The 14,068-nt window shown below is 41.1% G+C and overlaps 1 protein-coding gene, 1 long non-coding RNA gene and 1 other non-coding gene across 4 annotated transcripts in view; all 3 read left to right on the top strand.

The window, feature by feature from the left end:
• LOC110484356 (bifunctional heparan sulfate N-deacetylase/N-sulfotransferase 3) overlaps positions 1 to 10,061 on the top strand; it is a 51,679-nt gene extending 41,618 nt beyond the window's left edge. For both annotated transcript variants that reach the window (XM_021554944.2, XM_021554945.2), the window contains 6 exons: positions 126 to 249; positions 2,978 to 3,152; positions 3,508 to 3,678; positions 4,658 to 4,767; positions 5,223 to 5,325; positions 6,504 to 10,061. In XM_021554944.2, the coding sequence (XP_021410619.1) occupies positions 126 to 249; positions 2,978 to 3,152; positions 3,508 to 3,678; positions 4,658 to 4,767; positions 5,223 to 5,325; positions 6,504 to 6,623 (803 nt within the window). In that variant the 3' untranslated portion in view covers positions 6,624 to 10,061. The remainder of the gene's footprint in view (positions 1 to 125; positions 250 to 2,977; positions 3,153 to 3,507; positions 3,679 to 4,657; positions 4,768 to 5,222; positions 5,326 to 6,503) is intronic.
• Positions 10,062 to 11,903: 1,842 nt separating this feature from the next.
• LOC144246235 (uncharacterized) lies at positions 11,904 to 13,641 on the top strand. Its single transcript, XR_013339903.1, has 2 exons — positions 11,904 to 12,016; positions 12,432 to 13,641. It is a non-coding gene; the product is annotated as an uncharacterized LOC144246235 (long non-coding RNA).
• On the top strand, positions 12,160 to 12,290 carry LOC116183624 (small nucleolar RNA SNORA24). Its single transcript, XR_004148286.1, has one exon. It is a non-coding gene; the product is annotated as a small nucleolar RNA SNORA24 (small nucleolar RNA).
• Positions 13,642 to 14,068: the final 427 nt, after the last annotated feature.

Genomic DNA, 14,068 nt, shown 5'->3' with positions numbered 1-14,068 from the left:
CCTCAGTGAATTGAAATGGAATAATACTGATTTAGTCCCATCTGCAGCTATGACCCCTCCAAAAATATATGTGTGTGTGTGTGTTTTGTTTTTTTTTAAATCTTGGACTTTTATCCTATTTGCAGGTACTACAGCCTTGTATTTGTTCCTGATCATGCATCCTTCCATCATTAGTAACTCCCCCAGCCCAAAAACCTTTGAGGAGGTACAGTTCTTTAATAGAAATAACTACCACAGGGGGATTGATTGGTAAGATGGGTTATTAGTATAAATATAAAAGTTTATATATTGTGAACAATAGAAAAATTACATTACTGTTGGTAATGGGAACTGTACATATGTAAAGTGAGATAAGAAATAACCTTTGGTGTCTCTCTGAAATGAGAAATAAATGCAAGTGAATAATGAGCTTACTACAGAATATCTTAAATGCACTAACTTTTGTGAGGCTTTCTTGTAAATATCCAGATAAGGATATGTGCAGAGCAGTAACAAAATGATGTATTTCTTGTTACACATACCTTTGAAAGTGGGACAGTAATGGTTGGTAGTTGGATATATGGACACAAAAGTTATGTTCTTGTTGAAAATCTTATTTCTTAAGAGAAAAATAAAGATACTATCAGTAAGAGTAATTTCTTCCTTTAAATAGGATATAGCGGTAGCAATAATATAAATAATAAAAAATGGGGGCAGGGAAAGCCTCTCTAAATGTTCTTTAAAGATCAGGTAATTAGGAGAATGTGTCTGTGTGGGTCAGTAAGTGGTGCTGAGACAGAGCCTGTGTCCCTGCTGCCACCTTCACTGTGTCTCCCTGGGAGTCACCAGGCACAGCTGCACCTGAAGGTCACTCCTGATTCCTCTGTTCTCCCAAAGTGCTGTGCTGTAAAGCACTGCAGCATGAAAGCTGGTGACATGCTGTAGTGGCTGGGGAGCACCACTGAAGGATTATTGATTTCTTGTCTTGTTTCTTCCTTTTGCCCCCAGTTTAAGGGGGAATACTTTTATTGCCTTTGACTTTGTATTCATCCATAAAATGAACGGGGTGAACGCTGTTCTGTGGTCTCAGTGCAGACCCATCAGATCCAATCTGTTTGCACGCCACTCGTTTTCCCAGAGTCGTAATTGCTGCGGCACATCCTCGCTGGGAAGGGCGGTGAGTCAGCCCTTGTGCCAGTGGAGAGGTGCTGGATGAATGACTGGCAGTGGGAAATTGCTGCTGAGGCGTTTGCAGTCAGTGAGGAGCACATGCAGGCAAAGCAGAGCAGCTCCATGCTGATGGAGCAGCCGAAAGCCAGCCCGTTCTTCCACAAAATCCATGTTTTCATGTTGCTGAAAAACTACTGTGCTGCTTCTCTCTTTCCTCCTGCCTTATCTGCTTCCCTAGGGGGCAGGTACAATGTGGCTGCCACACACGTGTCGGATTACCTTCATCTTAATGTGGTGCTGGTGCGTAAAGCTCACAGCGGTCAGCCTGTCTAAACCTTGACAGGTTCTCACCACAGCACCCACTCTCTGCCCCACCACCCCTGCCAGGTTCCCACACTTAAGTCTCAGATCCTCAGAACTCTGTGTTGGTGTACTTGCCTAATTCTTTGATTTGTATTCTGTCTGCCAGGCAGATCTCTCAGACTGGCTAGTCTGATAGTGTGTTTTAATGCTGGCTTGTAATGAGCTTGCCACTTTGTAATCAGATACAAGGGCTCTCCTCATTAGTCCAATAATTGGCTGGGATTCCTGTAAGAATCACAAATAGCAATCAGTTCAATTTTGTTTGCATTTATGGAGATGGGGCTTTATCCCTGAGCTGACTTGTAGTCTTTGTCCAAGGTTGGATTTAGAGCAGGGCCAAATATAGAAGCAGAAGAGGGTTATTTTAGCCCTCAGAACCTCAGTATTGCCCTTTTGAAAGCAGCGTAGATGTAAATTGTAGGCTTCCAGCAGACATGACAGAATAGTAAGATGAGAACTGATCTTGCTGTTGTTGAAATGCAGAAGTCTAAACAGACCAGTCCTGCATTTCTTTATGTAAGTTTTGTTACAGATTTCATGGACAAGTTCCTCTAATGCCTTCTCAGCTTCATCATTCTCATCAAATCAGCCCGAACACTTCTGGGAGATAAAAGCCCATTGACTTCAGTGGTTACAATTTCAAAGCCAACAAGCGCACATCATTTGTATTGGAAGTAGTTCATTCGTATGAATAGAGAAAAGTCTAAGCACTGGAAGAAATCTTGGTCCTTAAGGATGGTCTTCAGAAGAGGCTGTTTAAATAACATTTGTTTTCTCAATACAGGTTAACTGAAAAGTCAAGAGGGCCAAAATTTCCTATTTATTGTTTTCCCCAGCAATAACAAAAAGTGGTCTGAGAGCCAGGGATAGAGAAGTTCTTATATGACAGCAATTGCAGGAATTTAACTACAACTTCATAATGGATGTGGAAAGCTCGCAAAAAAACCTGAAACAACTACAAAGCAATTTTCCCCAAAAATGTGACTCACAGAAAAATAAGCTAATTTTGTCACTGCTCAGAAACCTGATGAGTCTGTGGGAGATTGCTTCAGTGCATCTTCCCCATATAAACAGCCTCTTCTCAGTGAAAGCAATTCTGGTTGATACTAAGTATTGCACTTCAATTGGTGTCAGCAAAAGGCTAAATTTGGAGAACTCAGTTTCTACTTTGGACTTCAGCAGTTTGTTCTGACTGAAAAGTGGGAACTTGTTGATTTTAAAATACATAATACTGTAAAAAAAAAAAAGCTGCAATGTCTAGTTACATGTAGTGAGAAGCAAGCTAGTACCAAGTAAAATAAGATCAAAGATACAATGTAAGCTTTGGTTTGCTTTCTTTTTTTTTTTTTTTTTTTCCATTTAGGCTTTTATTTTAATTGAGTACTCTAGAATAAAGTATGCTTAACAGATTTATCAGCCTTTGTGTGATTTTTAAGTAGTTCTGAGACTGATGTTGCTTTCCCAGGTACATGGATTTCTTTCCAACTCCTTCTAATGTCACCACTGACTTCCTCTTTGAGAAAAGTGCCAACTATTTCCATTCTGAGGAAGCTCCCAAGAGAGTGGCTTCCCTCATCCCCAAGGCCAAGATCATCACCATCCTCATCGACCCGTCCGACCGCGCGTACTCCTGGTACCAGGTATGCATTTGGGAGAACATGGGCAGGCACCAGGCCAGGTTTCCACCCTGAATCCTCTCTGTATATCCTCTCAGGATATATCCGTATACTCAGTGACCATCTGTGATCACCCATGGGCTATCTCTCATATTTTAAGGGTTAAAATACCAGTAACCATTTTTTCAAGTTATCTAAAAATGATTACTTAATTAATGTAATCAGCACATACAGAAACTAGTATATAGACACAGTTATCTAGTTCATGCTCAAAATACAGGATAGGCTAAGAAACTTTTGTCAGTAAGAGCATCAATTTTGCCTTGTTTCCCCAGCTTTTGTGGTCTGTGAAATTCCATCAATGTCACTCCTTTTACAGCATCAGCGATCCCACGAAGACCCCGCAGCTCTGAAATTCAGCTTCTATCAGGTGATTACAGCTGGCCCTCGAGCCCCCTCTGAGCTCAGAGCTCTCCAGAAGAGATGCCTGGCACCTGGATGGTATGCTACCCACATTGAAAGATGGCTCACTTACTTCCCACCTTACCAGGTAAACAAAACTCTTGACATCATCATCCTACAGATATATATGTATATATACCGTCCTAAAAGTTTACCTTTGTTAAAGTCTTGCCTACTGACTGCTGATCTCAGGGATATCTTACAAATCATTACCCTCCTTTGGCCCCATGCAAGGTGCACATCCTAAGCCCTGAATATCATGTGATAACAGCAGACCAGACAGATACTATCACATGATCACTATCTCCTTGAGGATTTATTTCTGGAATGGAATTTTGTGACATTGGCAGCGTGTCTGGCACTGCTCCCCACCCAACAGTTAGAGGGAGATTGGCTGCCATCCCAACCTTCTGTTTATCCAGGAGTCTTGTAGCTGAGGCAAGTTGGCTGGAGTCTGCACCTTCTGTTTCCCTGGAGTGTGCCAAGGAAGCTCCAATGCATCTAGCTGCTGTTATTCTCCACATACTCTCTTTTCAGCCAACCTTCATGAGATGCACAGTGCTGTAATATATCCTGACTCTTGAATGAAATCTTCCTCATTATGTTTTCATTAGCTTTTCTCCACAAGTAACCCATGAATAATGAATAATATGCATCATTGTCATGCAGATTTTTGCCAGATTTTATGTCCCACAGTGATAGTGAAGAATCAGCCCTGATGGCCTTATGTTTTATCTGGAAAAGTAGTAGCCATTAATTATAATTTTTTTTTTTTGGCTGGGCCAATCTCTCTCAATATCCTGCCAGTATTTCTTATCTTTCTAGATCCTTCACTGCTATTTCTCTGTTGTCATAACAGCTTCCAATGCAATAAAATTTCAGATTTAATTAAGATGCTATTTACCCTGCTCCCAGGCCATTAATGATGATCGCAATTGAGACTGGGCCTATCATTGTTTCCTGGGGCAGTACTCTCCATATGATGGAATTTTACAGAGGTGAAAGTTTCAGTTGCAAGCCTGAAATAATGAATTTCAAGTTAAAACTCCATTTATTTTCTGTTGTAGTTGCTAATTATTGATGGACAGCAGTTGAGAACTGACCCATCTACAGTAATGGATGAAGTACAGAAGTTTCTGGGAGTCTCTCCTCATTATAATTACTCTGAAGCCCTAACGTGAGTTAATCAGTTCATCATTTTCACACATTCCTACATTCCAAAAATACCAGCTAGTCTTTAAGTCAGCCCACTGCAGAATAAAGCCCTTCATAGTTCTCTGAGCTGTTGGTAGGGTGAATTGTTCAGAGCACAATTTGGGGTTAAATTTTCTGTGAATCATTCACTGAGCCACTTGGCTGTTACAGAAGTAGAGCTCTGACAGATAAAGTGCTGCTTTGTGAGAATTGCATATGAATTTTGAACGGATCAAAATTAATTTTACTTCCATAAGTGGAATATGGAATGCTGATATGCAGAAACATGAAGCAAATAGAATAATTTTTCTTTATTTTTGGCATTAGCTGAAAAGCAGATTCAGTTATAGCAGTCAGGAATGTAACACCCACTCCTTTGGAGTCTGACTCCTAGATTTGGTTGCACACAAATTTTACACTGCACAATGTTTGTTTCAGGTTCGATTCTCATAAAGGATTCTGGTGTCAGCTCTTGGAAGAAGGAAAAACCAAGTGTCTTGGAAAGAGCAAAGGCAGAAAATACCCCCCTATGGATTCTGAGGTAAACCATTGGCATTGTACAAGAATTTAGTTGGCACATACAGGACATGACACAAGGCAAAGTCATGACAAGGGAGAGAAGACAAAATTAAGTAGGAGTTACTTATTTGGAGTAGGGAGTTACTTCTCCCTACAAAGGAGATGTTTAAGATGGCTATGGGCTGCATAGACATTCAGTTCTTTATTTCAAATGTGAAGATTAAGTCATTAAAAAATAACAGTGAAAACCCCCACAAATCCTAAAACTTGGCACCCCTTAAGAAACCAAATGTGCTGCTCCTGAAGTCCTGTCCCCTTTACCTTATGGACTTAAGCAGCAGAAGTTCCTCAGTGCAAGTTTCTCCTCAGTCATGATCAGACAGGTGTATTTATGTGGGCCCTTGTCTATGAGACAAGTTAGACTGTGACAGGTAGTGCAGGCACTCTCATAATCCAGTTTTAAGAGAGGTTAGATTCTGTTTCTATGAATTTTAAAAATACCTTCCCCAGACAAATGCACAAATGGGGAAATTTCAGTCAGATTAAATGCTGCAGCCTGTACCCAAGGGTATTTCAGTCTCCTATTCTAGCTGTAGCTTTCATGTTGATTCTGTCTTGCATTGCCATTTCGTTTAGCCTACCTAAAATGCATATAAAAGCCTATAGTTTGAACACCAGTAAGAATTAATGTACCAAGGACTTATTCCTCACAGTACTTAAATTATAAATAACTTGACCTCAGTAGAGTCATACTGATACAAAACCATTGGGTGAAAAGGATTTTGGTCTGAGATAAGACTGTGTGTGTGCAAACTCTTGTCTTTTTCAACTCTAAATAGTTCTCAAAATGGGAGTTGCTAGCTGATAGAAGTCTACATACAAAGCTATTTTAGTAGCTATTATTTCAGTCACACTATCACAAAAGTATCTCCATCACCTTCAGTGTGATTCTAAATCTACAAGACTAAGAGTAGAATCAAATTTTGCTTTGACTTTGGTGTTCATTTTGGACAACCTTTGTTTCCCTTGAAATTACCTTTCAGACTTCAGCTCTTTGCATGCAGTAGATAGCATAAAAGAATATAAATATAAAGGAAGTAAAGTTTTCACAGAGGCCAAACCAACTTTGAAACCTCGAATTCACAGCGTCTGCAGTACAGCATTTTATTAAATGAAAACCTCTTCTTTTGTATCCATCAGTGCAGGGCCTTTCTCTCGAGCTACTACAGAGATCACAATGTGGAACTGTCAAAACTCCTCCACAAACTGGGACAACCCCTGCCATCGTGGCTGAGACAGGAGCTACAGAAAGTGAGATAGCATTGGAAAAGAGCTTTTTGAAATCTCCTTCCACACTTCAGTTGTCATACCTGAACTTTCCAGCAGCTACCAGAAGGTCTTGTAAGATATACCTCTTCAAAAAACTGTAAAGGATAGAAATTATTTCCATATGCTGGCATGTGGATTGTAAAAATACATGTGTTCCTCAGAGCTCTGGTGGGCCAAATCTTTCTCATAAACATTTCTGGGCCTGTGGAGTTGTGGACTACTGTGCACATACGTGGAAGTTATTTACAACTGGTATAAGCATCAGAAATACATGACCTATCTGATTTAGTGGTAAATATTCACATTTTTATATATCAGTTTTAAAGTATCGTGTCTCATGTAGGTTTTGTAGCCCTGTGTTGGACCACTGGCAATTTTTCTTAGGATTTGCTTATTGTGTTGCATAGGATAAATAATTAAAAGTAACACAAAATGCCCAGAGTATTTCTGCCTTTGGAATCAGCTTGCTAATGCCCAAAGTGTGTGCAAACACTGGGGAGCAGTACAGTTATCATGTATCATTTAGCTGTGCATGGCAACAAATGCACCCAGCAACATCTGCAATCCACAGGTGTAGAAAGAAAACCACAAGCCAAAACAGAACCTGTCATTATATCCAGTAACAACAAACCCTTCCAGTGCGGGAAGGGCCTTTGTAGTTAATATGTCTGATTTTGTACTGACTGAGATGTGAATTATCTGAGCAGCAATTTTATTGGATGTGTGAAACACACAAGTTGCAGTATTAGACCTAAACAGTTGTGACCCAAACTGGAGCAGGGCAAGGAAGAGGCTTTCAGTGCTGGTTCTGTGAGTGGCCAGATCCAAACACTGCACTCTGGGCTTACGTTGCTCCAAGTCAGGAGTGACTCCACTGGCATGAATTAAAAACTCCTAAAAAGCAGCAACAGATCCTTACTTTTATTGCCTTAATTTGCACCACTATTTTTTCCTTAATTTATTTGCCTTTAACCTATGGTTTCCCCCCCCCCGCAACCTCATCAAAACTGTAGCATCTTTATGCAGCCTTCGGATGACATCAGCTGCAAAAATCAACAGATTTCCAGATGAAAATACCAGTTCTGTTTCCAGATACATTAAATATGTTTGATGTTAGGAATGAGCTTTAAAGGGGACAAAAATAAACACGGTGTGTAGTCATGGTAGAAAATTGCACTCAAATCATGGGAAAACACAAATATCTGCCCTTGCAGGCGGATACTTGTGATAGTTCTCAACAATACATCTCTCAATGCATCAGTTTAGATGTGAAATAAAGTCTAATTAGTAGTGCTTAGAAGTTGTGGAAGATCATTGGAAACTTCAGCTGAGTGTGGCCTTAATGCTCCTCACAGAACTTTGGCTCTGGGTTTTTCTAAAGGCATGAAGGGTTAGTGAAAACAAAAAGAACCACAGCACTAAATGCAAGGCTTTATACAGTAGCTCTGTTACATTTTCATCATTTATTTCAGGGTGAATATTTAAAAACATGCATCAGATGGTGGAAAAACTTCCTGTGTCTCAGTGCTGTTTTACAACATTTATGTAATCATGCAATTTAACTTTCAAGGTATTAGAATGGAAACCAGTCTGTTATTCCCTAAATAGAAAACAGATGTTGAGATCCTCACTGTACCTCTAACTGGTAATCTTTATTATTTATTGATTTTGTCTATGTAATATGTGGTTTTGATAGGCCTGTAAAGAAAAAATCTAGACAGATTTGCTGTATATAACAATATTCTTTACGCAGCACATTTTTGCTAAGGGAATATGCATGATTAAGGATGAGGACCTACTAGAGTAGACATTTTTTAAGATGAACATTTCTATTATTTATTAGAATGAGAATTCTATTTCACTTTAAATATTCAGTCATATGGATTTGTCTCAAAAGCTGACTTGTCTTAAATACTTCTTATTTGATAAAAGAAACACTCTAGATTCTGAACATCTGTAAAAGCAAATACTCTGCATGCCACGGACTGCTTGTGCATCCTGCAAGCATCCATATAGATTTGTTACAGTTAAATTGAATAACTGGAGAAAACACCTGGGGTTTTCATCCTGTCATGATTGATTTTACTCTTGATACAACCTGGTGTAACATCACTCAAATGTTTTAAAAATTCAGGGATTGCACAAAGGTCCTGTTGTGCATTGCTGCCTCAGTTACTCTGTTTTCTTCAGTGAAACAGCATTATAAAATAAAGGAGAATGGGAAAAACCTTGGGCACTGTCAAATGCCTGATGTTTCCAGGGTGAGAACACAGATGGATTGCCTCCTACATGCAGGAGGGATGACCTTCAGCATCATTCCCAGTTCATTCTTTTTTTTAAAGAATTCCCTCTCTGTCTTCTTGCCCTGGGAAAGCAAGGCCCTGATAGATTGAGAATGAGTGGGCAGTCAAGGACAGAGTAGTGACATTGGTCACATTGTCCCCTGGGGAATTTTACATCCCATCTGTGGTCACCATGAGGTACTGGGACAATAAATCCTCCACGTGCATGGCCTCGACCTTGGGTGGATTATTAGTTGTTTGTAAAAGGATGGTATGAAGGCATGGGAGGTTTTATTCCAGAACTATTCTATTGAAATGTGTTCTTACATTTAACAGGAGCCTTTAAAAAGCACTTTTAACAGGCAGCCAGCTTGGTGACGGAGGAGGAGGCTGAGCACAGCATGCAGACAGCAGCTGGGTGTGTGTCAGGGGATGCACCTGAGTACAGCTGAGTAACCAAGTCATACCACATGAGTTACCTGCAAAGTGTAACCTCTTCTGTTCACAGCTTACCTGCAGTCAGTGTTTGATGTCCAGAAGTACTCTATCAGTATTAATACTCTGAAAAAACAGGTTTGTTACAACAAATCTGTTTGCTAGTCCAAGTCAGATGTTTCATTGTGGCTGCTAACACAGCCATGGTTTCTGTTCCCCTGGTAGGTAACTGCACAAGCAATTTCTTTAACTGCTTGATTTTGTGAGTTTCATCTTCATTTGCATAAACATGATTGCTTTATATGGCCATCAGTGCCATTAAAAAACAATCTGTGGTTCTGAGCAGATATTGACCATTTGGGGGTGTAAACACAGAGCCTGATCAGAAATTACCTAATTATTTGAGCTAACATTCCTGAGAATACTGTGACATTTTCCCAGTTCTACTTGTGCAGAAAGAATGAGTTCGGATGATTTGCAGACCATCTTGTACAGAATATCCTTTTCCACTGCTTAAAAATGTGAAACTTCCTCAGGAAGAAATTAAATAGATATTTCAATGTTTATAGATGTAATACTCTTTGTCATTCACATTGAATGAAAATTGCTGGAAACATGTTTCTCAAGAGTTTTTTTTAAATAAAAAATAGATATTATTCTGATAGTGGCATGGTACTTGAAGTGCAACAATAAACTCTGATAAGAAAATGTAGTGCTGTGTGGAAGTGACTTTGATGTTCACAGAAGTTGTCCTTTTCCAGGTTGGTTAGCAGCCATTGCAGCTTGACGCTGAGCTACAACACAGTCCAGCAGCAAAGGAGCAGCATGAAATGTTTTCAGAAATGAAAAATACTGCTTACTCTTGCTGTGAGTGAATATTGCTGCTTTATGCAGCTGCTTGTTTTACTGCTTTTGCTTCCTGCTTACTTTTTATTTCTTGTGCCAGCATTTGCTAATGCGCTGGAGAAACATCTCCAGAGTTTGCTATTTTTAAGATGACAAGGAAAATTTATTCAAATAATTTGCCTTGAGGATTTAATAGTTGTGCCAATGCATCAGCCTACACAGACATGAGAAAATATTTCTTTGGAGAAACCTCTAAAGATGGTATGAATGTCCAAAGGAAAATTCACTGTTATCAATAAATTCAGAACAGAATACAAAATCGTACTTATCTAGCTGGGTAAAAGCTGCTTAGGAGCGTGGGAGATAGGAAACCTACATTAACAAAATATTGCATTCATTACAGAGAAATGATGCAATTTAAAATTAAGAAGTCTAAGCTTCTTGTATAATACCCATCTCTATAAGCTCGTAAAAAACAGTAAAGTAGTACCTGGTAATAAGAAAAGGGTAGAGATCCTTGCTACAAATAATAATAGCTTCTTGGTCTCTGTCTTTGATTTATCTACTTTCATATAATGTTTCTTTTCAGTTCCTCCAGTCCACCAATTCCTAGAGCTCAAAGGCAAAAGACACTTTTGATTTTGGGGGGTTTTGGTTGGTTTTTGCTTTTTTGGTTATTTGTTTGTTTTTTTGTTTGTTTTGGTTTTGTTTTTTTGGGTTATTTTTGGTCTCTCCGGGTGACAGGGATGGAGAAAGCACAAGAGTCAGCAATGGGCAAACCCCAGGAGCAGGGAATTGATCAACACCTGAAACCGAAGGCAGGGAAACCTGAGTGGAGGAGGAATTCGTGGTCATCTGAAAAAGATACTTGGAGCTTGAGTCTTCCCTGGACTGAGGATGACTAGTAATAATACATTAAGCTGCTGTGGCATGAAAGTTACAGTAATTAGGAGAGATTTAGACTTGACATTAGGAAGCATTTCTTTATGAGAAGGTGTTCAGACACTGGAGCAGGCTCCCTGCAGAGGTAATTGATACTCCATGCCTGTCAGTGTTTAGAAATAATTTGGAAAATGCATTTAACAACAGGCTTTAACTTCTGATCGGCCCTGGGCATTTGGACTGATGATCCTTGTAGGTGCCTCCCAACAGGAATATTCTGTTCTCTGCTGTTACAACTCCAAACTGAAGTGTGGACATTTGGCCAGCATGCAGTTGCTTACATGGACTGGAAAAGGAAAATAATCTGTGTTCACCTAGAGGGATGACTTCATTTGTCTAGTACATCTTTCACCACCTCTGATTTTTATTTTAGTCCATGGTTTTCAAGTAACAAGCAGTTTTATTGTAGCATTTAAGGCCAACTTATGACTGGACCAAGCATACACACACAGTGTCTCTACACAGACAAAGCAGCATCGCTGTCTCAATCAAGCTAAAGCTCTCCGCTTTATTCTGGAGAGTGCCTTAACCCGTTTTCCCCCGGGGTTACTGCTCGGTATCCTCGGGAAGAAGGAGCCACCGCTCCTATTTCTCCCATTTCCCGTCCGCGCCTTTCCCTTGCGGCCGAGCTCAGTGCGCGTGCGCCCCGAGGCCCCGCCCCCCGCGCGGGCCCGGCCGCGCTCGGAGCCCGCCGCCGGCGCGTGAGGCGGGTCGCGTGAGGCGGGTCGCGCGCGGCCGGGGCTCCGCGCGGGCGGGCGCGGGGCGCGGAGCGGAGCGGGGAGGGTGAAGGACCGATGGCGGCGGCGGGGCCGGCGGTGCTCGCGGATCGGGCGCCTTCTCCTCCGCAGCGGCAGAGGAGCTGAGCGTGACGGGTAGCAGGTAGGCTCCATGAAGGCGTGGGCTCCGTTACAGGGAGGACGGGTGGGAGCGGGCCGCGCGGGGCCGGGGCCCACATGAGGGAGAGAGGGAGGGAAAATGGCGGCCGCCACGTGGCGGCGAGGGGGGTGGTGAGGGATGCGGAGATCCATGACTCCATGGGAGCTGCCATCTGTGGCTCACTCCCTTCCTAGACATGGAAGAGCAGGGCCTTGCTAATTGGCAAAACTTTTACCCTCCTGTGGGTATGAGTCGTTGACTGTGGCAAGTAACAAAGCGATTCTGCCGTGGGGTGAGCCGTCTCCCCCTTTTTTGGGTGTTTTTTTGTCGATTGGTTTTTCGGGTTTCTCCCCTTTTTCCCCCTCCAGTACACTATTACAGCCCAATTTTTAAACATTTTTATTTTTTAATTCCGCAGGAATACAGAAGCCGAAAGCATGGAGACTGTAGTTGTTAAAGATCCTCTTCCCAAAAAGTATGTGTCTGGCTGTGCCTAATAAGCTCTTCAGAGGTGAGATTTGGGGCAGGAATAATACCGATTTGATAATTTATGTTTAGTGATTACTCTGCTGTGACTTGTCCTTTGAAATCAAGGTATCATGGTGTTTTGTTTTAAGGCATGCTTCTCTTTTGTGTGTTTTCGGGACAGAAAAGTGTCATCAAGTGCATTAATGGGACTAGGAGGAATTTGGTTTGGATGTAGAGACATCAGAAAACATAATCCACTATTCCTAGCATAAAAAATAACACTGCCAGTACTTTGCTTGCCAAATTAGAAGCATCTAAGTGCACAGATTTCTCAGGGATATCCTGGGCAAGAGGAGTGCTTTTTTTCGTAAGTATATGAGTACTAAGAGAAATCTGCAGCTGTAGGAATAAGGGAGATTGGAAATTAATATCAACAGCTTTGTTTCAGAGCAGCTTTACAGCTTCTGGGAAAGAATCCTACTGTTGATGATGATTGCTGTTTATTTGTATCCCATAGAAATATTGAACTGCCTCAGACTTGTTTTTACAGGGGAAAAACCCTCTTGAAAGAAGACTGGGCTAAATTCCACATGTGAATTCTAGGAGTAGCTGTGTCTAAACATGTTAATTTTTTGTTAGGGTAGGGTGGATGTGTTTCATCATCTGCAGTTGATACCTTTTGGGAGCAGTAAGATGTGAAGCAGATCTAGTAAAAGGTAATTTTCGGCTAGGTCTTTACCTCGATTTTTAAACAGAGTTAAAATTTGGAGCTTCAATGAGAGCTTCCGCAGTCCATCTGATCTTCATTAAGAGGGGCTGGAACCCAGCGTACTGTGCCTAAAATTAGCCTTGACTGCTTCTATACAGCAAAATAGAGTTAGGATCTCATCATGTGCTGCTCCTCTCTTTGGGTTGTCACTAAGCTTTAAGCTATTACAGTACTGATTTTGGTAGTTGAGCGGCTGTGTTGCACCTTGAGGGATAGCTCCTCTGCTCTCAAAGTGCTGCAAAGGTTGTTGCAATGAGTGTACCTGTGCTGCAAAAGCTGCAGGTGAGTTTTTGAAGTCTGGAAAATGGAAGTGGACAGCTGTAATTTTGGTGTCTGTGTGAATGTAAAACATTTGAATGTATGAACAAGTCAATAAAGATACATGACTGGCTGCAAGTGTGGTTCCTTTCTTGAAAAACTGCTGGTAACTAAGACTAGACCAACCCGTTTGTTGGGATTGCTTACAAATCTGCCTGTTCTGGGGACACACCTTTTGGGCAGAATCTGGTTTTGGGTGGCTGATGCACGTCTGGGAACCACTCCAGAAGTGGTACGGCTTGAATCAGAGGTAAGTGCTGCAGGGCAGAAATGACAACTTCAAATAGAGTTGATTTTTGCAGTTGCTGAGGGTTCCATACTTAAGAAAACAGATGGAGATCTGGTAGGTGGTGAATCATTGCATACTTACACAAAATACTTAAATGTACTGTTTTAGTGAACACCAGTTGTGCTGGCACAATCTGTTACACAATATCTTTCAAATAATAATACATTTTTGCAAATAGTTAGAAACTATAGGAAAGGGAGAGTTTGAAAGG

This window comes from Lonchura striata, chromosome 4 (genome assembly GCF_046129695.1).
Source record: "Lonchura striata isolate bLonStr1 chromosome 4, bLonStr1.mat, whole genome shotgun sequence".
Lineage (NCBI taxonomy): Eukaryota > Metazoa > Chordata > Aves > Passeriformes > Estrildidae > Lonchura > Lonchura striata.
The sequence above is the reverse complement of the archived record's forward strand: the minus strand, read 5'-3'. Positions and strand labels throughout refer to the sequence as shown.